At 40.5% G+C, this 25,742-nt stretch overlaps 1 protein-coding gene across 1 annotated transcript in view; it reads left to right on the top strand.

Moving 5' to 3' along the window:
• The window catches only part of nherf4b (NHERF family PDZ scaffold protein 4b), a 43,910-nt gene extending 18,212 nt beyond the window's left edge, over nucleotides 1-25,698 (top strand). Inside the window, exons 3-13 of the mRNA XM_052039712.1 lie at nucleotides 1,697-1,761; nucleotides 3,519-3,730; nucleotides 4,938-5,092; nucleotides 7,055-7,074; nucleotides 7,529-7,665; nucleotides 12,653-12,857; nucleotides 17,315-17,511; nucleotides 18,770-19,006; nucleotides 19,802-20,122; nucleotides 22,513-22,553; nucleotides 24,543-25,698. Coding sequence (XP_051895672.1) covers nucleotides 1,697-1,761; nucleotides 3,519-3,730; nucleotides 4,938-5,092; nucleotides 7,055-7,074; nucleotides 7,529-7,665; nucleotides 12,653-12,857; nucleotides 17,315-17,511; nucleotides 18,770-19,006; nucleotides 19,802-20,122; nucleotides 22,513-22,548 — 1,585 coding nt within the window. The 3' untranslated portion in view covers nucleotides 22,549-22,553; nucleotides 24,543-25,698. The remainder of the gene's footprint in view (nucleotides 1-1,696; nucleotides 1,762-3,518; nucleotides 3,731-4,937; nucleotides 5,093-7,054; nucleotides 7,075-7,528; nucleotides 7,666-12,652; nucleotides 12,858-17,314; nucleotides 17,512-18,769; nucleotides 19,007-19,801; nucleotides 20,123-22,512; nucleotides 22,554-24,542) is intronic.
• The last annotated feature ends 44 nt before the right edge of the window (nucleotides 25,699-25,742 follow it).

Raw genomic sequence — 25,742 nt, forward strand, 5'->3', positions numbered from 1 at the left:
CCAATGCCTATCAGTCCAACTCCACCCAGTGTTCGTCATTCATGCTCCACGAGTTTTGTCAGTCTCTTTCCATACAAGACTTGTGTCTGTTTCCTGTCCCAACCAGCCCTAGAAGAATGATTTACTGATGTATTTCTGCTTTGGAGCTCATCTGTTGGGAGTACATAACATGTGCAACCACCTGTGTTCAGGAATTGGTTGTGACCAGTAACACGCAATCAGAAAATATACCCTTAAATCTACACGTCAAGTGGCATTTTTAATTGACTTATAGCTGTGTATTGTTCATGTGGTGGAGTCACATTAGCATTTACCAGGTCCTTGGGGAGGACGTGTGGGTGTGCTGCACATGTGAGAACAGCACTCTGTGGTACATTCTCCAAACCTTTAGGCTAACCCTTATCCCAGTCTTGTGGAATCATCCCCAGAGCAACTCCTGTTTAGCTTAGTCCTTAGGTGCTCATGATGTAGTCACCTCCACCCCAGAGAAACCAAACACATGTTAAATGATTGTTTTGTTGAGCACCTCTGTTCAATTCCCACGTGTGTCCCTGAGCTTCCAGTCACTTTTAATTCTCCACCTCACTCCCACTTTGACCTCTCTGTCTCTCGTCTCTTGCACTGTTTCTGTAATGCCTAATGCAAGATCAAGGATCAGCACCTCATCTTCCTTCTGGGCACATTGCAGCCAGTTCTGTGGTAATTTTACTTGTATAAGCTCAGTTTTTCTCTCTCCACAGATGCTGTCTGTTCTGCTGGTTATTTCCAGCATCCTCCTTTGTTTCAGATTTCCAGCAATCCTATGTTTTCTATCTCACAGTTCCAACATTATCTCTCTCTAACTGCCAGCGCTGACATCAATTACCTGACCTTACCTTACAGTCTTGTTCTCTAACCTACCACAGATATTCCCACACACCCCAACCTCCCTCTCTGCAATTTAAAACACACTTGTTTCTAACTTTTCCAGTTCTGACGAAGGGACATTGTTCTGAAACACTGACTCAGTTTCTCCCCCCACAGATGCTGCTTCTCCCGCTGAGTATTCCCAGCATTTCCTGTTTCCATTTCAGATTTCTAGCATTGAATGATGGGTTGCTTTATACTTATTCTACTGTTCAAATGACCTTGACACAGTTCTTAGCCAGGAGTGCCCAAAGCAAATAATAAAAACAGAAATATGTCTCTGAATTTATAGTAATCTCCAAACGATTGGCTGATGTCAGTCCCTGGTATCCATTAGGATCAGGATGGTTAATCCTTATTGTTTCCTTTTCCTATTTCTCATGTTGAATTAAAATTATAAGTAAATTTAAGGATAAGTATGAAGCCTGTTTCCTCCAGCAATAATCTGAGAGCATCAGTTTCAGGTAATTTGCAAAAGAACTGAGGGAAGTTGAGGAGGTTTTTTTGTTTCACTGTGAGTTGCTCTGAGTGGACCGTACTGCCTGAACAGGAGATGGAAGTGGATTCAATAGGAACTTTCGAAAGGGAACCAAATAAGTACTGGATAATGAAAACCCTGCAGTCTCAGGGAGAAAAGGCAGGGGCGTGGGAGTAATCAGGAAGCTCTTTCAAAGAACCAGCATGATCACAATGTGTTGAATAGTCTCCTTCTGAGGTGTAAAGTTATTTCATTCAATCAGTGTCAAAAGAATAAAACTGATCATAATTTTATCTTGTGTTTTTTTAACAGAAAATTTACTTTCAATCCTAAGGAAGGGATAGATAATCCTGCCTTGGTCATAAATGATGACATTGGTAAAGTAAACAATGTATTTTATTGGAAACAGTTTTATGATGTAATATATATGGTAGATAAGGGCTAAATATTAACTTCCCCAAAGCCAATGTAAAAGGTGGCAATGAGCTCTCCTCAAAACAATGAAGCATTTGTCTTGGCGACGAGACGTGATCTGTCACTGAGGCAGAATCATGTTATTTGATTTAAAAATAAACAAATATAATTTCTGTTCTGGAAGGTCCTGGTCAAATTTAGCGTTTCCATGGTAAATCGGAAATGTATTGTTTTACCTCCATAATGAGTAGTATCATTAAGAAGCAGGTTAAATGTGGAAGGAATAGAGGCAACTCATGCAGAAAATAATTACCAGAATGTATCAACTGGGCCAAATGCCTGATTCTCTATCGTGAATACCAAGTAATATTATGTAACTATGTAAGAATTATTAGATAAACTGGAAATATCACGAAGAAAACTAATATCCAGTATTTTATGGAAAAGTTTGAGAGTCGCAGAATATCATCTGTCTGCACTTCTCACTACCTTGGAAAAGCAGCCAGTATAGTCAAAGACCCCTCCCACGCTGGACATTCTCTCTTCTCCCCTCTACCATCAGAAAGAAGCTACAAAAGCCTGAAAGCACATATTACCAGGCTCAAGGACAGCTTCTATCTCGCTGTTATAAGAACATTGAATGGACATCTTGTATGATAAGATGGACTCTTGACCTCACAATCTACCTTGTCATGGCCCTTGCACTTTATTGTCTGCCTGCACTGCACTTTCTCTGTAACTGTCACACTTTATTCTGCATTCTGTTATTGCTTTTCCCTTGTACTACCTCGGTGTATTGATATGGTGAAATGATCTGTATGGATGGCATGCAAAACAAAGTTTTTCACTGTACTTCAGTACCTGTGAAAATAATAAACCAATTTACCAATTGGTTGTAAAAAAATTTCAAAAAGAGAGTTCTCCCTAGTGTTCCTTAAAATATCTATTGCTCAAACAAATACCACTGAAATATATTATTTTGTTTATTAGCACTTTGTCACTCAAGAGTGACCAATGTTGGTTTCTGTGTTTCACTATCCTCTCTGCTTTGGTCAATCTACTGACTAGTTCTCTAATTAAAAAAAACAGTAAAACTTTAATTCATTTGTGGGTGTGAGCATTACCAAGGAAGCTGACATTATCCTTAATTGCATTGTGAAAATGATGATGAGTCTCTTTCTTAAATGAATGTAGTGGTTTGACACAACTGCTTGGCTTGCCAAGCCACTTTGGAAATCATTCAAGAGTCAACACTGTCAGTGAGGGACTGAAATTACATGTGGATCTAGATTGGTCAGGGACAGCAAGTATCCTAAAATGAACATTAGTGAACCAGTTTGTTTCTACAATAATGCCATAATTTTTATTTAATTCTTATTGATATTTCATTAGTTACAGATTTTTATTTTTGTATTTCTAAATTTTGCTTTCAATTTGAATACTCAAGCATGGTAAAATTTGGACTCCCCTACCCTTGATTAATATTCTATGTCACTGAATTTCAACCCCTGTAGCCCTGTTACTGAATTTGATTCTGATCCAAAACTTTAAATCATCATTTTTCTATTCAATTGCCAATCCAATTTTTGTTTTCATTTCCGATTCCCAGCCTCTGTAGTCTTTGTTTGACCTTCGGTATCAGTTCTGATCAAAGTACGTCCAAAGGAGGCCCTTCAATGTTTGGAATTTATATAGCTTTTATGTAATTTTATCTATTCAGAATTATCAGTCTTAATCAAACCCAGAGTGTGTTCCCTGACTAAGAAGAACAATGAGGTATTTGGCTTCTATCTGCGAGCTGAGAAGGGGAGGCAAGGACACCTCATCCGACAGGTGGAGCCCGGAAGCCACGCTCAGCTTTCTGGGCTCTGTGATGCTGACAGGGTGCTGGAGATCAATGGAGAGTTTGTGGATAACATGGAACATTCCAAGGTAAGACTGGGTTTATTTATACTTGTTTTTTTGCCCTTGGTCTGGTAAAACTCAGGTCACAATTTCTTAGATAGTCTAACTAACATGATCATTCTTCAAGTGCAAACCCAGACAATGAATATTTGGGAACAAAGAGAAATAAAGGCGACTTTTATTCAGTCTCCCGATGTCCATGCATTTTGCCCCAGGAGCTCTGTAGACTGATCACAAATCTCCCTTTACAATACTTCTTCTAGACAAGGCAGTTGGAAGGAAGCACTCCAGCCTCTGGAGTTTGAAGATTGAGATCCAAGCCCTGCTTCAAGCAGTTGAACACTTATGATTGTTAGCTCTGATTGGATGTGTTCAAACGACCTCCCACTCCTAAAGACCTACCACTGGCCACACCTTATATCCATGTCTATGTCCCCACAGGTCCCTCCCCCCACCACCCCCCCCCCAACTCCCCACTAGCCTTTCCACTAGTTCTGAGCAGTTGCAGTTTCGCTTAACATGGGTAGAGCAAGTTCTCACACATTTCTTGGTGTCATAGAACTCGTCAGGAAATTTGCTTCCTGACCTTTTAGTGAGATTTTCATTTTCCATGTGAAACTCACAAGTGATGCAATTAAAAGAATTACCTCCATTTCTTACACATAAGGACATAATAAATAAAAGCAGGAATAGGCCGTTCTTCCCTGGAGCCTGCTTCACCATTCAATAAGATATTGGCTGACCTGTTAAAACTTTAAGTATAAAGGACAGCCAGTTCCTCTGAACACCAACACCATTCAATTTCTCACTACTTGAATATGCTGTCTTTCTACTTCTTCCATCAAAGTGGATGACCTCACATTTTTCCATATTATATTCCATTTGCCATGTCCTCACCTATTCACTTGGCCTTTCTCTATCCCCCTGAGGCTTTTCTGTGTTCTCCTCACACAGCCAATGAGGAGTGAGGATGATCATTTTTCAAATGCAAACCTAGACAATGAATATTTGGGAACAAAGAGACATAAAGGTGAGTGTTATTCAGTCTTCTGATGTCCATGCATTTTGTCCCAGGAGCTCCAGATGTAAACTGACTCACCTGACACAAGTATATTCCTCAGTTCCAGAGGTGTGAGGATTTCTTTCTGTTAAAGCCTCAGAATAAAACCCTTGACCCAATAGTTTATAAAAGGTATATGTTATTCTTATTTGCTTCTCATCTCCTCCATGGTAGGTTGTGGAGAAAATAAGGCAGAGTGGCAGCAAAGTCACCCTTCTGGTGATTGATGGAGTCACCTATGAAGATGCAAAGATGAAGGATCTGAATTTTGCAGAACTCGTGCGGGCTGGACCGTGGGGACTCCATATGCTAAACCACGACTTTGCTATGTAGAAAAAGGCCCCAATGGATTTGACTTTCAGTTGTGCTCTCCTGAAGGTAACTAACACCCATTTATTTTTTCCCATTCTCTTGTCAGCTGCGCAGTTGACTAACTTTTTGCTGAATTTGTCATCTTTTCTGACACCTCAGAGATGGCGGCACGGTAGTGTAGCGGTTAGCGTAACACTATTACAGCGCCAGCGACCTGGGTTCAATTCCCGCCGCTGTGTGTAAGGAGTTTGTACGTTCTCCCCGTGTGTCTGTGTGGGTTTCCTCCGGGTGCTCCGGTTTCCTCCCACATTCCAAAACACGTACAGTTTAGGAAGTTGTGGGCGTGCTATGGTTGACGCCGGAAGAATGGCAACACTTGGGGGCTGCCCCCAGCACGTTCTCAGTAATGCAAAATGATGCATTTCACTGTGTGTTTCAATGTACATGTGACTAATAAATAAATAAACTGGTCCTGAACCACTTGTATACTATCAGCCATCTCTGTTCCAGCTCAATTTATCTGCTCCTGAAAACCTCTTCCATATATATTTTTTAATTTCTAGGCACATGATCTTCTACCTGTCACTCCCATAAGTAAGCACATCCATAACTCTGCTGCCAATGTGCTAGCACACCAGTCATTCATGGACCCCTGTGTTCACTGGTTTACTTTTGGCTCCCAGTCCAGAAACACCTCAATTGTAAAATCCTAGTCCTTGTTATAAAATTTCATCCTGACTTCATTTCACCCAAGTTTTTGTAATCTGCAGCCCTGAAACTGTCATGACCCCCTGTAATCCTGCCCTCTTGCACGTTCCTGATTGTTAGCTCTCCCCCATTGGCAGCTGCCATTTCAAGTCATATGATCTTAAGTTTCCTCCTTAACACTCTCCCCCTTCCTCCTTTAAGCTGATACCCTATCTTTATGTTTTTGGCCATTTGTCCGAATATCTCCTTATGTTGCTTGGTGTCAATTTGTAAAAATAAGGGTGTTCGACAGTGCTTTGCACCAATGAAATACTTTTGGTGTGTAGCCTGTATAATATAGAGCAGCAAATTTACTCAAAACAACTCCCACAGACAGCAATGTGATAAAGACCGGGTTTAAAGTTGGACATGACACCAGAAAGAACTGCCCTATCCCCGCTGAGAAAAAAGGCAAGGCCTTGGTTTAGCACTTCACCTGAAAGTTGGTGCCTTTCCACCTGCATTGCTCCCATGGTACTGCATGACATATCAGTCTAACTTTTTGTCTCTGCAATGGGATTGAACCCACAATTTTTTGGCTCCTTTGTAATATGCAGCTACTTTGCCTTTGTATCTGTGGTTACTTATGCAGACTGACTGCTGGGTACAATCTAAATAATGTCTGTCTTTATTGTCATACCCAAGAAACTGCATACTCAGAATTACATGCAATCTTAAGGAGGAAATACAGTGTTCGTAAAAAGGAGATGAACTAACATAACACAACAATAAAATGCGTTAATAACACTACATCCTTGATGGAGAAATTCACCTTTGGTTGTTAGCGCTAAACCCTTGAAGAACATTGACTTGATTTTACTTGCCTCTCATATATGCGGTTCCTTTGAATTCAGCAAAGCCAATGTGCCAAAGTGAGTACAAATGGCAGCTGATATGCTTGCATATCCTTCGTGCCAGTTTGATTTCTCCCCTCTTTTGTTGAATGAAGTGCTTTGGAATTGTCTTCTACATAACAAGTGCCATGCAGGCACTTTTTGTTTTCTTTATATGTGCCTCCCTCCTCCAGGTGCTGACACTTGTTGATGCAGGCCCCAATGGCCCCTCTATACCTCATCTGACAGCCTATTTGAATTCATGTAATAAATCTCAGTTGATCAAGGGATTAATTACAGTTGCAGAACCAGAGCCAAGGACAATCCAGAGTTCACACACATACAATTTTATGAGGGTTCTACTCAAATAGATTTCCTATTTGCATTCTTTTTTTGTAGCCGTGAGGTGTGGAATCTTGGTGCATGAAATGTCATGAGAGTTAGCTTAGCACAGATCAGTTGGTTTCCCTGATGTAATATAACCACTGAAATAGTACCAGGGTCAAGATCCTTATTTTCACAGTCTTCTGGCTAGTTTTGGAGTGAAGGAATTCTCTGGAGCTCTCCCTGCTGTTGGGTGAAAATACTATTCAGATAATCAACCTGCAGTGAAAGAGAAAGGATGTTATGTAAACTGTAGGCAATTGTATAAAATGCCACTATCAAATTGTCCATTATTGTACACTCCATCCAAGCTTCCCTTCTGTCTGTCCCTCCTAACTTCAGTGGAAAAGAAAATCAAAACTGATGTGACGTACACATGTCCAAAGTTAAAATTATCTTAAAGGAATTTTATCTTTGCTGTCTATTTAAAAGTGGCACAAAATGTCAGTCTGTAAAAACTGCAAACATATCCTTATTGCATGAATTCAGGTGTCAAAGGTCAATTTACATTGAGCATTGAACCTGGGGGAGCTGCTGAAAAAGGTGGACTACAATTGGACGACAGACTCATTGAAGTTAATGGAGTCAATATTGAGGAATGTACACATCTACAAGTTGCCAAAAAGGTAAGGAGCTTCGAGGATGTCCACTCCATTTCACCCGCTCTCTCTAATGATGTGATTAACTTTATCCACCCACTGTGAAAGATGGAGGAAGATGCACTCTTATATATAAAAAAATCAGCATTCTATGAAATCAACTCTCTGGCTATGACTCTGTACGTAGCACTTTAATCTCTGAGTCTGAAGGTTGAGGCTTTACATCTTACCATAATCCTGACTAATATATCCAGTGTAGTACTAACCGGCAGGACAATCTTTCCAATGGAACATTAAATCAAAGTCTATCTGTCCTTTTCAGTGGACATTAATGATCTCATATTACAAGGTCAAATTTAAAGACACTGTATTTAAATACATGCTGCATCCACTAAAAGATGGATGAATTAACAAGATGGATGTGATCTTACTGAAATGTGGTATCCGAAACTGGGAACCAACTATTCCAGAATGTTTGACATTTCAGATAGACAGGCAAAAAAGGAAAAGATGTGGGATAGCAAGAAAGGATAGTATTGTTAATAAGCGATGAGATTAGTATAGGTGTTAGATAAGATCTTGGTTGGCAGATCATGATGTACAGTTCGAATCAGTTTAGGTGGTGCTAAGAAGCAGCAAGGTGCAGAAAACATTGGTGTGAGTTGTTTGCAGCAGTGTGGAAAAAGGATTAGTATAAATAAGTAAATTAGAAGTGTATGTAAAGGGGTAATAGTGTAACCATGGGGTGAGAGCTGGTTAATGGAAAACAAAGAGTAAGAATAAGGAGGTCCTTCTCAGGTGCCAGCTGTGACCAGTGGGTTACTACAGGGATTGGTGGTTGGGCCCCAACTACTCACTCTCTGTATCAACCATTTGGCCGAGGGCACCAAATGTTACATCTCTAGGTCTACTGATAACATGAAACTAAGTGGGAAAATGAATAGTGATGAGGCTGCAAAGAGGCTTCGGGGGTAGAGACAAGCTGAATGAGTGGACAATAATGTAGCAGAAACCAATGAGGAAAATCCATAAGGTTATTTAGTAGTAGAAAAAAAAACACAGAAATGCTGAGTATTTTTTAAACCATGAAAGACTGAGAAATGTTGATGTTCAGCTGGACTTGGGTACCCTTGTACACAAGTCACTGAATGCCAACATGCAGGCAGTTCAGAAGGGAAATGGTATGTTAGCCTTTATTGCAAGAGGATTTGTGTGCAAGAGTAAAGCTGCCTTACTGAGATTGTATGGTGCCTAGGTGGGAGTATTGTGTACAAATTGGTCTCCATACTGAAAATGGATATACTTGCTATAGAGAGAAAACCAAAAAGATTTATCACACAGGTTCCTGAGATGGCAGGAGTGATTAAGTATTCTAGTCTGCAATACTCATGAGATTAGAAGATTGAAAGGGGGGTGAATGTTTCCCCTAGCTAAGGTGTATAGAGCTATCAGTGAGAGTCTCAAACTAAGTGTTAGATCACTTTGGACTGAAATAAGGATAAACTCCTTCTTTCAGAGGATGGTTAATCTTTGGAGTTCTCTACCTTGGAGGGCAGTTGAGACCTAGTCTTTGATTACATTAAAAAAAAGAGATTGATAGATTTCTGGACATTAAAGGAATCAAAGAGAGCAGGAAAATGGTGCTTGAGATAGAAGATAGAGCAGGCTGGAGGGGACAAATATTATGTAAAGTTCTCCCTGGTATCCAGGTTTTATGTTATAAACCAACCAGCATTAACCAAAATAAAATTATCAGGTTATCAGTTAATTTGTGTCATGGAATCTTTCTGTATACAATTTGGATGCCACATTTCCCTACTTTAAACATGGATGCCTCATTGGCTGTAAAGCACTTTTGACACATATTAAGATCATGATTGAAATGAGGACTAGCGCCTCCAAACATTAACCCCTCTGAGAGAAAGAGCTTATCCTTATTTCAGTCCCAGATGGCCAACTCCTTATTTTGAGACTGTTGCTGATGGTTCTGAAGTGGACAGCTTTAAAGTGGATTGAAAGCAAAGCTCAAAATTCTGGCTAATTTCAGATACATGGTTCATAGTTTTCATAAGACACCACATTGTGAATGGTAGGACAAGCATCAAAAGCATTTAGTATAAATGCTAAGATAACAATGGAACTATTTTTATCAGAATTTGTTTCTTTCCAGTTACTGGATCATCAGGTGGCAGATGGTGCTCATTGTGGATAAACACGAATTAGTCTGAGTACTATTATTTTATCAGTTCAATTCTCACCTGTAGTAAAAAAGCAAATAAAAATATTGTGCTGCATTAACAGGTCGACAGATTATGGTGAAATGTTGTGGTTGCATTATTGGAATAGCAAATTCAGACATTACCCAGTCTGAGCTTGTATGCATCTCCAGTCAAACTTCCCAGTGATGCCAACATGCCAAGGTTTAAAGCATTGGTCAGACCACAGGGTTATCTTACATTGACACTGATCACCTTTGGGGAGACTTTTTTTCTCTCTAGTGCTTCTCTATTGTCCATACATAAATTAGGAAATTACGTAACCCTCCCCTCAAGATCCAAAATTTGCCAGCCAATCTGAAGCTGGGTGTATAAAATATCTTTGACAATCTTCCCCATTTCTTGAATGGCATTGATTCCAGATATCAGGGGCCCCAGTTAAAGGAAAGGTTAAAGGAAGTTAAGCTTCTAAAAATTAGACTTATTACTGATATGTTCAAGAAAATGGAGCAAATTTTCCAACCCTGTTAAACATTGTTTACCGCAGTACGGATGGAAGTTAGACCAGGCAAGACAAGACAGACACTAATTGTGCCTCTACTTCTGAAATTTTTTGGTATGTCAGCAGGAAAGGCTCTGAAAAGGCAGTAGAATGTAAACAGAATTTAGACACATCTAGAAAAAGGAATTCAGGATATAGTAAGATGGTGGATAAATGGAGTTGAAATTCCATGAGAGCAGCATGTTTCTTGGGTTAGGACTCTTTATCGTTCCTTTACGTTTTAAAGAGCTGTCTATAGTGGGCTCTCAAACTTTGTACAAACAAAACTCATCTGCTCCACTAACCTCTTTTTGACAATGGTCCACTTGCATTTATGTCTCTTCCTGCAGGATACCACTGCCAACCTTCTCCTCCCCTTCTGTTTCAATGTACTGAAGTCTATTCCTTCCACAACATGCTGGTCCATTTTTCGATCATCTCCATCACCTTACCATGCTACATTCCCATACAAGCAATTACCCATTTACCAGGACCAAAACACTTCTCCTGGTAGAAATGGCAATTCACTTACTTTAATTTTGTATACCATTTCTGTTTCTTACAATGAGGTCTCAAACACATTTATTAAATGTAGGTTGGGTGACTGTTTTAAACAACTCCATTCAATCTGCAATCTTGACCCAAAGCTTCAGGTCATCTGTCATTTCAATTGTCCACCTTTAGTTCAATAATTTCAGACCATTATCACTGCTCCCATTTTTCTTGGACAGCAGTTGTTGGTAATGTTCCTGTTATTCCCATTTACACCTTCTCCAAAACACTTTTTGCTCCATTACCACCCCTCTTGCCTTGCACCCTCACACCTTTTGCCATTTTGTCACATAATCTCACCTGCCTTCCAGCCTATTTGAATTTTAGAGTACTTAGAGTTAAACAGCACGGAAACAGGCCCTTCAGCCCAACTGGTCCATGCTGACTAAGATGCCCCATCCAAGCTAGTCCCATTTGCCAGCATTTGGCCATTAACCTTCTAAACCTTTCCAATCCATGTACCTGTCCACATATTTGCTTAAAACCTATTAAATCTCTGTTTTTTCCAAGAATAAAAGTAAGGCCATTGGCCTGAAGCATTAACTCCTTTTCTCTCCTTTCCACACTGACTGTTGAGCATTTCTGCTTCTTCTTCAATACTCTGCCCTTCTGAAAAAACACCACCAAGGATGAAGAATGACTCAATTTTTGGAGATCTGAGTAACCGTATTGAATCATGCTCCAAAACTGCCTGGATATCAAACACTTTTTTTACACCTGCAAGTGATAATTGGAATTTTTAAAATTTACAATTATCACTTGCAAAAAGTTTTCAGTAGCTAATATCAAGCACAAAATTAAACCTACGTGTAATGAGCGATGTCCTAAAATGGTGTTACCCTATCCAAAGCCTTTGGAAGTACTGAAAGTGCCTTTTGAAACCAGTCTGGTGTCAGAATGCTTGTATTGTCCTTTTGTTCCACTTATTGTAGCTTAGTCTGAATCATGCTACGCAAAACTAAGGCAAGTTTTACAAACTCTGTGGCTTCTGATCTGATTCTATCTACCCCATCTGGTCCTTTGCAAGACCAGAGCATTTAATTAAATTAATACCACATTCACACAAGGGGCTGGCTAAGATATTCACGTTATTTGATGTTGATCTAATCTCAGCCCATTCAGCTTGATCCATGTTTCCCTGTCTAATTGGGGTGTGGTTTCAATTGGTGTTGAAGTGACTGGTCTGGTTTTTTCGGTAATCATTCCACTAAGGTTTGGTTCAGCATCCCCAGAGTCTTCCAGGATGTAAGAACAAAGTACAATGGGTTTGCAATGTTGGTTTTCAGTTATATGTTGATGGAGAAAGTGACTTTCACCATCTCTTGCTTCATTGCTTGGGGCAGTGTTAGTGTGTGTCATCTCATGTTGCTCACCTTGATGCCCAAGAGTACATCTGTATGCATTTAAGCTGTGGTTCATGTTCTTCAAAATAAATAATTGAGCAGAAGATATGTTGATTTATCTTCAGCAAATCCCACGTGCTGAAAATCTAACAGGATCTGATAAGTTGTTCATTTCACATCCCATCCATTCATGGTGTGAAAATTGGAGCCACCTGTAAAGGCAGGCAATAGATCTGATCCTGTACATTTTTGGCAAGTTAGGTTAAAATTAGCCCCAGCTGAGTCACGATAAGCAACTACTCTAAAATGTCAAATGTAGCAGGTTGTCCTGCCAGATAATCAATTACCATGTTTGTTAACAGATTAAAGAGAGTGGAGACTCAGTGACTTTTCTCGTGGCTGATCAGAAGACGGACGCTTACTATAGGGATAAAGGCATCAAGATCATTCCAGCCATGGCCTGCTTGAAGCACTTGCCATTCAAGACAAGAAAACTTTACTTAGTGAAAGGGAGTTGTGGCTATGGATTCCTGCTGAAAACTGAGAAAACAACTTCAGGGACATTTGGTAAGTGACTGATTGTTGGTATCCACCTGTTAGCGGAGACAAGAATTTCATCGAGCTAAGTCCCACTTAGATTAGCATGAATCAATTTATGTCAAGTCCTGATGCAGGGTTTCGACCAGAAATGTTGACAATTCCGTTCCTCCCACAGATGCTGCTCGACCTGCTGAGTTCCTCCAGCAGATTGTTTGTTGCTCCAGACTCCAGCATCTGCAGTCTCTTGTGTCTTCAATTTGTTTTCTGGCCTTTGCAATACTCTTCTGTAAATAGAGATAAGAGCATCCAGAAGCAGTTAAGGATTCCAGCAAAATTAGAGCTGGGCAATTAGATTGAATTCATGGAATATTTTGTGTTTATTTACACAAAGGAAAAAGGAAATCTGGAACTCTCCTGCTTGACATCTCATGATGGTGGTGAGTCCGAGACAGCCAGTGAGCAGGCAAGCATTCAGGTGATGTAAAAGATTCCACCGCTCCTATTTCAAAGCGGGGCAGGGGAGTTCTTCCCGGTGTCCTGTCCTATATTTATCCCTTGACCGACATCACTGAACCATACTGATTATCTGGTCATTTAAATTACAGGTATTGGAGCCTGTGTACAAAATGGTTGTTGTGTTTCCAATATCAGTACAGTGACTACAATTTTAAAAAGCACTTCATCTGTAAAATGTTATAAAATCCTGAAGCAACAAATATAAATGCAGTTCTTTCCTTCTTGACTTGCAAGAAATGCCACACCCCTCTTTGTGCAAGGTAATTGACCAAGATTTAATGAATAGTTACAAATCCTTAGCTAAATTGACAGCAGCAGGTAAAGTTGAGAGTTGTACAACATGCCCACACAATAAGTTGTTTCCAAATTACGCAGTTTCTTTCTCATAGTATTTGTTCTTTAACATTTAATATTTTGAATGGGGTAACTCTGCATTATGCCAGCAAACACTCTTTTAGGAGGAACAAACAATCTGCTGGAGGTTAGGGGCAGCCACTTCCACAGTAGAAACAGTACAAGTTAGGTACCGAGTTATGCTTTTACATGATCCTACAAAACAGATACTGCATGGGTTACAAACACAGTCGCTGCAACAAGTCAACTGAATTTATTCAGTATGATGTTCAGCAACTGAAGGAGCATCGATTTAAGTTAATCATCTTCCCAAGAAAAGCTTTTGCACACATGAAAAAAAGACTCCTCAGCTGAAGAAATTAAAGTGGCTTAGCTAACATAGCTAGTTAAGCCAGTCAAAAGTGTGTACAAAAGAGAGAAGACCAGGGTGATCCTGAGGATGAGGAGAATTTCAAAGCTTTTGCAAGTCATTGTACACCCCTAGCATATGCCTGTTTATTTGGAATTTGATCCAAGGTGAACAAAGGAAATAGATAATGAGAAAACGTATAAAATATTTGGAATATTAACTAATAGCTCCTCTTATTAAGAAGGAAGGAAATTGTCATTCATTGCAAAATCAAAACAAAAATAGGTTAGAAACAAAGTAATTCTCCCACTACAGCACAGGCTGTATGCCATATTAAGTTCCCTCTATGCTTTGATGAGAATAACCAGGAGATCATGGAGCTAATTAGCCAAAAGTGTAAGGCTTCCTGGATTGGAAGCTCCAACTGTTCTCAAGGAAGAGAAGCAGATTTACAGGCATCTGAAATGAGAGGTCCAGCAGGAAAACACAGGACCTAAAGAACAGGTGTTGAGTGGAGATGATGCTGGAGACTCAGCAACTCACTGATAGCCTGACATTTGTGGGTTCATCAGTGCTATAAAACCACCTACAGCCCAAATAGGCCCCATCTCACTGAGAACCAGGAACGCGGGTGAACTTCATCAGGGTCAGAGAGGCGGTCAATGCTCACTGGAAGGAACACCAAAGAACTCTTCAATTGCAACACTATGCTTGACGTGTCCTTGACTCCACCCCACAACACCCGATTGACAAGAAGTTGAGGCCATATCCCAGCTGAAGGGTAGCAGATGGCATTCCCAGTAAAATCCTAAATCTGAGTGGTCAAGGGTTTCAGTCACAAATCCACAACCTCATCCCCACATCTGGGAAGAGGAGGAGATTACAGGGAACTTCAGAGATGTTGTAACTGTGACCATCTTCAAGACAAGTCTGAAAGTGGTCGCTACAGAGGGGTCTCCTTGCTGTCTGCCACAGGGAAAGTCATCATCAGGGTCGTCTTTGACTGACATGATCTATACCGTGAAATAACTCAGAAACATGCAGGGAGTAGCACTAACCACTACATGTGGCCTCTTTGACCTCACAAAACCCTTTGACTTCATTTATCAGCAGGGATTGTGGAATACCTTCCTCAAATTTGGCTACCCACAGAAATTCATCTCCATCTTATACTTGCTTCACGTTGGCGTGCAAGTCATAATATTAAACAATAGGACTATAACAAAGCCAATTTCAGTGATGATCAAACAAGGCTGCATTATTTCCCCAACACTTTCTCAATCTTTCTTGCCATAATGTTGCATCTCAGCAATAATCTTCAGAATTCATGAAAAGCTGTTCAAAATATGGCCAATACACTCTAGAACTAGGTTATCCAAACCTCAATTGTCAAGCTGCAGTATGCAGATGAAGCTTGTGTCTGCATGTACTCAGAGACTGAGGGCCAAACCATTGTTGATGATTTCACTGAAGCACTCAGGAGGATAGGCCTTGCAAGTAATATCTGCAAGACAAAAGTCCTCTGCCCATGGTGCAGTACACTGCCCTCCAAAAATTAAAGTTCACAGTGAGATCCTAGAAAATGTAGACCACTTCCCACATCTTGGGAGCCTTCTTCTGGCAAAGGTAGATATCAATGATGAAATTCACCACCAACTTCAATATGCCAACACAGCAAGGGGTAGGGTCTGAAGATCAAAATCTCATATCTGGCACAAAAATTATGGTCTGTCACGCAGCAGTGATCCCTGCCCTCCCTCTATGTTTCTGAGACCTGGACTACCTGCATCAGGCAATCAAGACACCAAAAAATACCATCAAACAGTTCCATAAAATCATCCAGTTGTATCACACAGATGGTGAAAGATGGATTTTGCTCATCTTCTGATCTACTAATTTCTATGTGTCTAAATTATGGGTAATTTTTGTCTGCTGTTTTGTACTTTATTTGAAACCAGCCAAAGCCAACTTATCATAGGCTTCTTTCAGCTATTACAGTGTTGCAGTAGCCATGTGTAAACCAGAAGGATAAGAAATCTAACGTCAGCTTCTTCTCCCAGGCCAATATCCATGGTTTTAAGGCTCTAGTTTACAATTAGCTGGCTTACGTCAGCAGGTCACATCATTCTCATGCCCAACACTTGTCTCCACAAAACAGACACTCTATTCTGAGCCCCTTTCTTGGGAAGAGATTATCCAGTGGACAGAGGAAAAGGTTCAAAATTGTGCTCAATGTCTCCTTTAAGAAATGCAACATAACTATTGACGGTCTCGGGCAGAGCAGTTGCCATACCAAGCCTTGTTGCATCCAGATAGGATGCTTTCTGTGGTGCATCTATAAAAGTTGGTGAGGATCAATGGGGACATGCTGAACTTCTTTAGCCTCCTGAGGAAGTAGAGGCACTGGTGTGCTTTCTTGGCCATGGTGTCTATGTGGTTGGACCAGGACAGGCTATTGGTGATGTTCATTCCCAGGAACTCCTAGAGGGAGTGCATCACATCACAAACTGCCCACCCCATTAGTTACTATCTGCCCCACCTGTGCAAGAGCCAACAGTCCGCACATCAGCTACATCAAAGCTACATCAGAACCCACAAAAATGGAATGAAAGTAAGTTGTCCTCAATCCTGAGGGACGAACTAAGAAGACACCATTGCATGAAATGTACTCAGGGAAAACCAGTATGGGGCACATACGGAGCAAAGTTGTAACACATCAACATCTCTAAGAAGGCTTGAAATTTAAGAAAATAAAAAGAGTTGAGCTGATTTTTGTTTTGTAATTTTAACCTTGAATTTAGGTAGTATAAAGATAAGCCTAGTACGTTGTGGGTTTTTAAGCTGACAACTGAGAACCCTGTGAGTTCAGCTACAACCACAAGTTCCTAAAGAACTTTCCTGCAACATCAATTTTCGGTGGCCATACCATTTGGTAACCATGATTAAAGTTCTTAGTTTATTGTTAGCCATCTAATAATGAAGGCAATCCCTGCTCAATGATTCTCAAAGCTCTCCATTTTGTCTAGGTCTATTTTAGTTAATAGAGGGGACTGATTGCAATGACTGGTCAATGATTGTTTTATCACACAGATGACAAAAGATGACAGATTTTGATCACTTTCTTTTTGAGTAATTCCTATGTCTGAACCACGAGTAATTTTTGTGTGCTGGTATTGTTTGAAACCAGCCAAAGCCAACTTATGGAAGGCTTCTAAAAGCCATTATTGTATTAAAGTAACCATGTATAAACTGGTTTTTCTTTCAGGTCAGTATTTGTCAGAAGTGGATGCTGGAAGCCCAGCAGAGAAATGTGGGATGCAGGAAGGAGACCGCTTGCTAAGTGTTAATGGAGAGAACATTGAAGGCCTGGATCATGATGCTGTAGTGAAGAAAGTCAGACAGGGTGGAAATCAGACTACCCTAGTTGTCATCAGCTCTGAAGGAGACAAGTATTTCACATCAGTGAGTCTTTCCAATTTTGTTATGTCAAGTTTTTTATCCACAAGAGGGCAGAGCTATGATTTGTTTTCTGCTGTGTAGAAAAAAGACACATTGAACCATGACAGGAGAATTATATCTCCTCTCGGCAGACACTAAGGACCAACCATGTTGTAGTTATATTGTGATACAATTTTCAGCCCGCTGATGTTAGCAATAGTTACTAAAATGGTTTCCCTTTAGAATATAGAAACATTAAAAAAAGATGCTTCCACTTGCGGGTGGGAGCAAAACTAGGATAGATAAATTAAAGGTGGCCACTAATGAATTTAAAGGGGGAATATCTCTACCCAACGATTGTTACTTGCTTCCAAGAGATGTAATTGAGGCAAATTATATAAACACGTTCAAGGGGAATCTAAATAAGCATACAAGGGAGAAATGTTGCATAAAGTGCAACTCCAAGGATTTGAAAATTGATCTCTTCCTGAATGATAGAATTGATGAACAGAGAAGCTTATACTGAACTTCAAAAATTCTGTTCTCCGCAAGAGGAAGAGGAAAGGATAATGTATGGACAGACACCAACTGGTTCATTAACGTGTCCAATACAATGATGGCAGAACATTGTGACTATACATTTCCTCTCCACCCATTCCCTCCATCACAATTCTCACTGCCCCTACCTCTGCCAAAATCTTCTCCTCCTCTGTATGAATTCCTCCCTCTCTCCCCTGTCCCCATCTCTCCACACATCTCATCTCATTCTCATCCACCCACACTTTTTCCTCCTCCCAATTTCTCAGACCCACTCTCTTTCTCTCCCTACATTTGAGTCCCTTATCAGATTCCAGCATCTGCAACCTTTTGTGTCTCCACTTATCACCTTCCAGCCTCTATCTCTATGTCCACCCTCCCCTCTCTCTATCTGGTTCCAGCTGCCCCATTTTTCTCTCTCCACTTTTCTCCCCTTTTCTGTTTCTACCTATCATCTACTGTTGCCTCCCCTTCCCCACCTGACTCCATCTGTCCATCATCCCCCTCCTCACCTGGTTCCACCTATTGCCTGTCAACTCCTGCCTCACCCCTCCCTCTCACCTATTTATACCGACTATCTCCCCTCTCTCAGTCCTCACGCTGGGTCTTGACCTGAAACAACAACCATCCCTGTGCCTCCATAGACGCTGCCTGACCTGCAGAGTTCCTCCAGCGGTTTATTTTTTGCTGAGCAATATATGAGGCAAGAGCCCATTTAATTAAGACGCATCTTTGTCCAACACAGCTGGGTTTATCTCCCTTGATCTGTGATGATGAAGAACAAATGAACCCGAAGCAGACAACAGAAAATCAAACAGAGGAACATCCCCCACTTCAGCGAGCTAGTCCTTCTCCACTCCGGGTGACAGGAGAACAAGAATCTGTTCCCACACCCCGGCTTTGCCATTTGGTGAAAGGCTCCAAAGGATACGGCTTTCAACTTTACAGTATCACTGATGAGCCAGGAGCTTACATCCAGCAGGTTGGTTCTTTTTTTTGGTATTAAGAGGACTGAAAATTATAACTTCACTAGTAAAAATCATCCTGGCATCCCATGTTTATGAAGGTACAATTGTAGGAACAATTGTTACTGATTCTGAATAATTGTGCTTCACATTCTATTTTTGAAATGTGGGCAAGACTTACATTTGTTGCGTTATCCTGTGATTGGCCCAAGGAAGTGGAGTGAGCCTTTTTCTGGGACACCTGCAGTTTCTGTGGTGAAAGGGCTCTCCCAGCATTGTTACATGGAAACATCAAGGATATTGACATCAGAAATCAGGAGATCATGGTTTAATTTCCAAAACAGTGCTGCACTAAGTGTTGTTCACCCATCACCCTGATGTTTTCTGCCTTCTTATAGCTCCAATTCCACCTACATCTAGGTTGCAAAAGCTCTGGGATTCTCTTGCTCATTACCTCTACTTTTCTGCCCGCTCCATACAACCTACATCTGACCAAAATTTTGGTTACCTGTCCTAAAATCTCTTTATGTGAGATTGTGTCAAATATTTGTTCAACAGATATTCTCTTTGTTCCACCCAATGGCCTCCCTCACCTTCTCTGCTACCTAAACTTGCTGTCTTTCTCAGTTCTATTGAAGGGTCTTTGACCTGAAGCCTTTACTATTTTTCTTTCTGCAGGTGCTGCCTGATCTGAGTTTTTCCAGCAGTGTTTGATTGTATTTCAGATTCTAGCTTCAGCTGTTTTTTTTAATTTGCTTTTTTCTTTGATAATTTACTGCTGTGTTGAATTTTCACTGTAAAACTCCTTTTAGGTTATACCTACAGAAGTGGGACACAAAGCAGGAATCAGGACCGGTGATATAGTGATTGAGGTAAATGGAAAGAATATCGAGAAAGTCCATTACGAGGATGTTCTTCAGAGAATAAAAGAAAATGAGGACAAAGTGACTCTTCTTGTTATGAATAAAAATGAATATTGGCATTGCAAGGATAACAACATCCCAATTAGCAGAGAGCCAGGCAGTGAAAACAATGAAATTAAGACAACCAGGAATCCAGAGAAAGGGATTTTCTCCAGTTTTGACACCAGGAAAACAAGCCAAAGAAGCAGCAGTGTTCATTCTGTTAACAAGGTAACTCTCGCAAAACCCTTTATATCAGATAATCTGTTTCAGTGGATAATTTTGATCAGAATATTAATGTGGAACTTCCCTGATCATTTTCAAATACTACCATTGGATATTTTATGTCCACAAGAAAGGGAAGGAGATAACTTGGTTTAGTGCCTAATCCACCCAAGAATGTAGCAGTTTCATTACAGATGAAGGGAAGATTAGTCTCAGTATGGAGTGAAGAACCAAGTTCTTAATTTTATCAAGAATTCAAGGTGAGGACCCAAGAGGGTTGCAGTGCAGATTTGCCAAAATTATTCCGGGGTTTAGAAGGTTAAATGATGAGAAAATGATAGACCTGGCCTATGTACTATGAAATATGTAAAATGTTAAAGGAATTCATTAGGCAGTTAGGGAGAAATTGTTTCCTCTGGGAATCCAGAGTGAGAGAACATAACAAAATTAAAGCCACAGCCAACTGAAAGGAAATCTCAGGTGAAAGGAAGTGGTGGTAGAAATCTGTATTCTCTTCTGCAGGAGGTAAAAGATGCTGGGTTGTAGAGCTTACAAAATGGATATTAGTACTGCAGTGTTTGAGGGATCTTTGGTGCTGTTGCTTATTAAGAAGTGGATGAGGTATTTTCAATCCACATTCTGACCTACGACAGATTGAAAGTGCTGCATCAATAACCATACTTTTCATTGCTTTCTTAATCAATAATGTGTTCCTTCTTTGCCATTCTTTTCATGTGTGCAATAAATGCCATTTAACATTCCTCCTTGCACCTCCTTGAACATTAAATGCACCCTGTTGAATAGTTTTCCTGAATTCTCTCATTTGTCACTCCACACACAAAGCAGTCCTAAATACCTGAACTTAAAAGATCCGCAGATTGCATTTTTTAGACCATAAGACCATGTGATATAGGTGCAGAATTAGGCCATCAAATTTGCTCCACCATTCAATCATGGCTGATTTTATTTTCAACCCCATTCTTCTGCCTTCTCCCCATAACCCTTACCCCCCTTACCAATCAAGAACCTATCAATCTCTGCCTTAAATACACCACATGCCTTGGCCTCCACAGCCCTCTATGGCAACGAATTCCACAGATTCACCACCCTCTGGCTGAAGAAATTCCTCCTCATCTCAGTTTTAAAGGTATGTCCTTTTATTCTGAGGCTGTGCCCTTGGATCCTAGACTCTCCTACTAAAGGAAGCATCCTCTCCACGTCCACTTTATTCAGGCCTTTCAGTATCCGGTAGGTTTCAATGAGATCCTCTCTCATTCTTCGTAACTCCATCGAGTACAGGCTCAGAGACATCAAACGCTCCTCACATGTCAAGTCTTTCATTCCTGGGATCATTCTCGTGAACCTCCTCTGGACCCTCTCTAGGGCACACCTTTCCTTGGAACGGGGCCCAAAATTGCTCACAATATTCCAAAAGCAGTCTGACCAACGCCTTATAATGCCTCAGCAGTCCATCCTGCTTTTATGTTCTAGTCCTCTCAAAATGAATGCTAAGAGTTTTCGCCAGAGTTTTTAGCCCAACCATATATTCACCAACCATTTCCTCTGGTCTCTGGGTGCATGTGCCAAATGTAACTCTCAAACACCTCTCAAGGCACTGGTTAAAATGTCTCTTCAAGGTTTTCACAATGTCTACAGAAGAGGTCTTGTTTGTAGTTTGTGGTGCTAATAAACTCACCAGTACAACATTTACCTCTCAGCCTATCAACAGCAACAATATTGCCTTTCTCTTTTTGCGTATGCCATGTTGCTCTGACCTGCACCATTTATGCTCAAACATTTGCATTTGTTCCATATGCAGGTAATTGGTTATTTCTCACCCACAGGACTGTCACATGCACTACCTGTTATCATCTCTGCTCTTAGAACACAGTTAACTCTCCACTTTATATTTGATTACACCCCTGTTATTTCCTCCAGCAGCTGCATTCCATCATCATTGCCAGTGTAGTGACAGTATGCTCTTTGTTGCTGCTGCCTAGTAAGGCAGGTAAGAGGTGGAGCTACAGACAAAACATCTTTCATTGAAAGCCATCTACTTCCAACTAACATCAATGGCTGGTACAGTCATGTATTGGAAGTTATAACATATGGTACACTAAATTCTTAAAGGTACATTAACCTTCAAATGCATCACAGACAGATGTATGTTATTAAGGCTATTGAAGGATATGGAGAAAGTGAGGGGGTGGTGTATGGAGATGTGGTAAATATCAGTAATGATCCATTTAAACAATAGTACTGATGGAGTCATACAGCTCAGAAGCAGATCCTTTGGCCTACTATATCCTTGCCAACCATCAAGTAGCTATTTACACTAATCCCGTACTAATGCTGGAAATAACTTACTCCTTTTCTTGTGTTCCTAAAACACACAGTTCAGGATGTCTGGAAGATTGAAGAAGGACACTTAAAGTCGGTAAGCAATGACTAGATGACATTATGTTTGGGTTTCAAAAGCTTTTATGTTGTAAAGGAAAATCATAAGAAAATAGGACCACTAAAGGTTTTGTTTTCCTCGGGTAGGATAAGTTAGAGTTGTAGATAGTCCAATGATCCTTGATTTAAATACATATAAACAAAAGAAATAGAAATAGATGTTGGCTTTGTAGCTCACTGGGACAGCTCCATTATTCAGTTCAATCATGGTTGGAACTCTTCATCAACTCCACTTTCTATAACTATACCTGCATCTCTTAATTTCTTCAGCACTCAAAAATCTATCACCTGCCCTTAACCATAACCTCAGGATCAACCTCTTCTGGTGTAGAACATTACAAAACCTTACAATACTGCCAGTTAGAAATTTCACCTCAGCAGCCAGTCCTGCAACCTAAGGCCATGAACCCAATTTTCAGACAGTCCACCTGGGGAACCCTTTCAAAACCCTTATAGATTTTAAATGTTTCAATACAATCACCCCTCATTTTTCCAAACTCCAGAGAATAAAGGCCTATTCTACTTAATCATCTCACAGGCCCATTCATTCCAGACAAGGTTGCCAGCATTGTCCAGGGCATCACACAAGGAACAATTCTTCATGCATACATTTGGAAGAGCTTCACCATGTGTTTACCAAAGACCACATTGTGCTTTACTAGTAAAGCTACCATGTAGTGAGAAAGAGGAAGAACCCTCTTTGCTATTTTCCCCAGGAGAGCTCAATCACTCCTGGCAATTGATATGACCACATTAGCAAGCTCAGCACAAACTAGTGATCTAACTAAGGACACACTAGCTCAGCAATGGACCTAATAGAGATTCTCAAAATTATGAGAGGCTGCAATTGGACATAGGAGATGTTTCCACTTACAGATGAGACTAAAATAAGGCATGATGAATAGAAGATCTTTGTTAATATATCTGAAAGGGAGCAACACAAAAAGCTGGAGGAACTCAGTGGATCAGGCAGCATCTCTGGAGAGAAATGGACAGTTGTCTTTTCAGGTTGAGACCCTTCATCTGGACTAAAAGACAGAGGGGAGAGAGCCAGTATAAAAAGGCGGAGGGAAGGAGTGGAGCAAGAAACAAGAACTGGCAGACAATAGGTGGATCCAGGTGGGGATGGGGGGTGTAATAGGGAGATGGGGGAGGGGAATAGCATTAGAAGCTGGGAGGTGATAGGTGTCCGTGACAAAGGGCTGAAGATGATGGAATCTGACAGGAGAGGAAGGTGGAGCATGGAGCAAAGGGAGGGAGGTGGGGAGGGCAGAGGGGAGTAGTCGGGGAGGGGAACCGGTGGACGAGTGTGTTCTGAAAGGGAATTCATGAGAAGCCCCTTTACCCAAATAGTGGCAAGAATGAGGAGCTCACTACCAGAGGGTGAGTGACATACGTGTTTTTAAGAAGCAAGAACATATAAGTGAGAAAGAAAGAAAAAAAACATATTAATCATGAGAGGAAGGCCTAACCATAGAGTTATACAGCACGAAACAGCCCTTCGGCCCGATTGGTCCATGCTGACCAAGGTGCCCCATCCAAGCTAGTCCCATTTGCCAGCTGCCAGATGAAGTGGTTGAGGCAGGTATAGTGACAACTTTTCCACATAAATACCACCCTTTGTGTAAAAAAAACTTGCCCCTAAAGTTCCTATTAAATCTTTCCCCTCTCACCTTAAACCTATGCCCTCAATTCCCAACCCTGGGAAAAAGACAGTGCATTCACCCCACCAATGCCCCTCATGATTTTATACACCTCTATAAGATCACCTCTCAGTCTCCTATGCTCCAAGGAATAAAGTCCTAGCCTGAAATATGAACGCTGAGATGGACCAGGTTGGTAGCCTGCATCTACTCTGTGAACAGTGTTTAATTATAACTGTAAAATAGGAAAACCATTTTGCACTGTACTTCAATTTTATCCCTTGTCAAATTGCTTGCAAAATTAATATTTTTTTTCTTTTGTTCAGATAACAGGGCTCCAGACTGGAGGACTGTGATTTGTTTTGGTAAAGTTATGTGACTCGATAAAGTATTCCAAGCACCTATCTCCTTGTCTCTTCCTGTTCTAAACAGACACATGCAAAGGAAAGCACTGCACTTTATTAATTCTTTGGAATACGTAGGTGGGGAGAGGACTGGATGTTGCTTTTCAAGTGAAGAAAGCTCTTCTCATCTAAATTTCTAATGGTCCCTTTTAAAAAGGACAATTAATTGTCACCATTTTTAAAACAGGGATGATCCAATTAGATCAGGAAAACAGTCAGTGTTTCTTAATGTTTGTGTACTTGAATGTTAAGAAGGAAAAGTGCCAACCTTAAGATTGTTGGGCAGCTCTTTGTCTATTCAGGAGTGAGCAGGTGTGTTGTGCCCTGTCATTCTATTTTTGCTGACACATTTCCTACTGTTTGTTGGTATTTCTGATCACAGTCACTTTAGGAACAAGTAAATGGAGAAATGTGTGCCAATTTAGTGGTGCATCAACACTTTTTAATGTCAGATATTCCATATACAAGTATTTTGTACTTCAATAGTATGTATTAATTTTGTTACACGTTGTAACATTGTGCTGTCCAGTATTTGACAAACTGGTATCAAGTTCAGGGAGAGGGCATTGTTAAGTTGTTGGATCCTTGTTGTTTTTATTGTTAGAGAGACTTAGAAATCAGAAAGAGGCCATTTCGCTCATTGCATTAGTTCTTTGCAAGAACAATCCACCTCTGGCCTTACTAGCCTACACTTTTATCACCTCACTGTTCTGCCCTTCAACAATATAACGACAGAGCATTCCCACATGATCCTAACTCGAGTAAAAGGCACTGAATAACAGCCAAGCCTCACACAAGATGACACCATTGTCCACTCCAAAATCACAAAAGAATTAATTACAGCAGAATTGATCTTAAAGACATCACCTTGAGAACTGCTATTACTAAAAACATGTCTGATATTTCAATAAAGTTTTGAAAATTAACTTGGACTGGGCTCTTTTGTTGAAATGTGAGAAATACTTACTGACTCATTCACACAGGGTCTCTTTATTTTGGAAAGTTTTTAACGTTTGGTGCCAGTTTGCTGAAGTCCCCATTAAGCCAAACCTGCATCTGTACCTATCTGGGTTAAGATATCTGATTAAACAGATGACCCCAAATGACAAAGGTATCATGTAG

The sequence above is a fragment of the Pristis pectinata genome, chromosome 27 (assembly GCF_009764475.1).
Source record: "Pristis pectinata isolate sPriPec2 chromosome 27, sPriPec2.1.pri, whole genome shotgun sequence".
NCBI classification, from domain to species: domain Eukaryota; kingdom Metazoa; phylum Chordata; class Chondrichthyes; order Rhinopristiformes; family Pristidae; genus Pristis; species Pristis pectinata.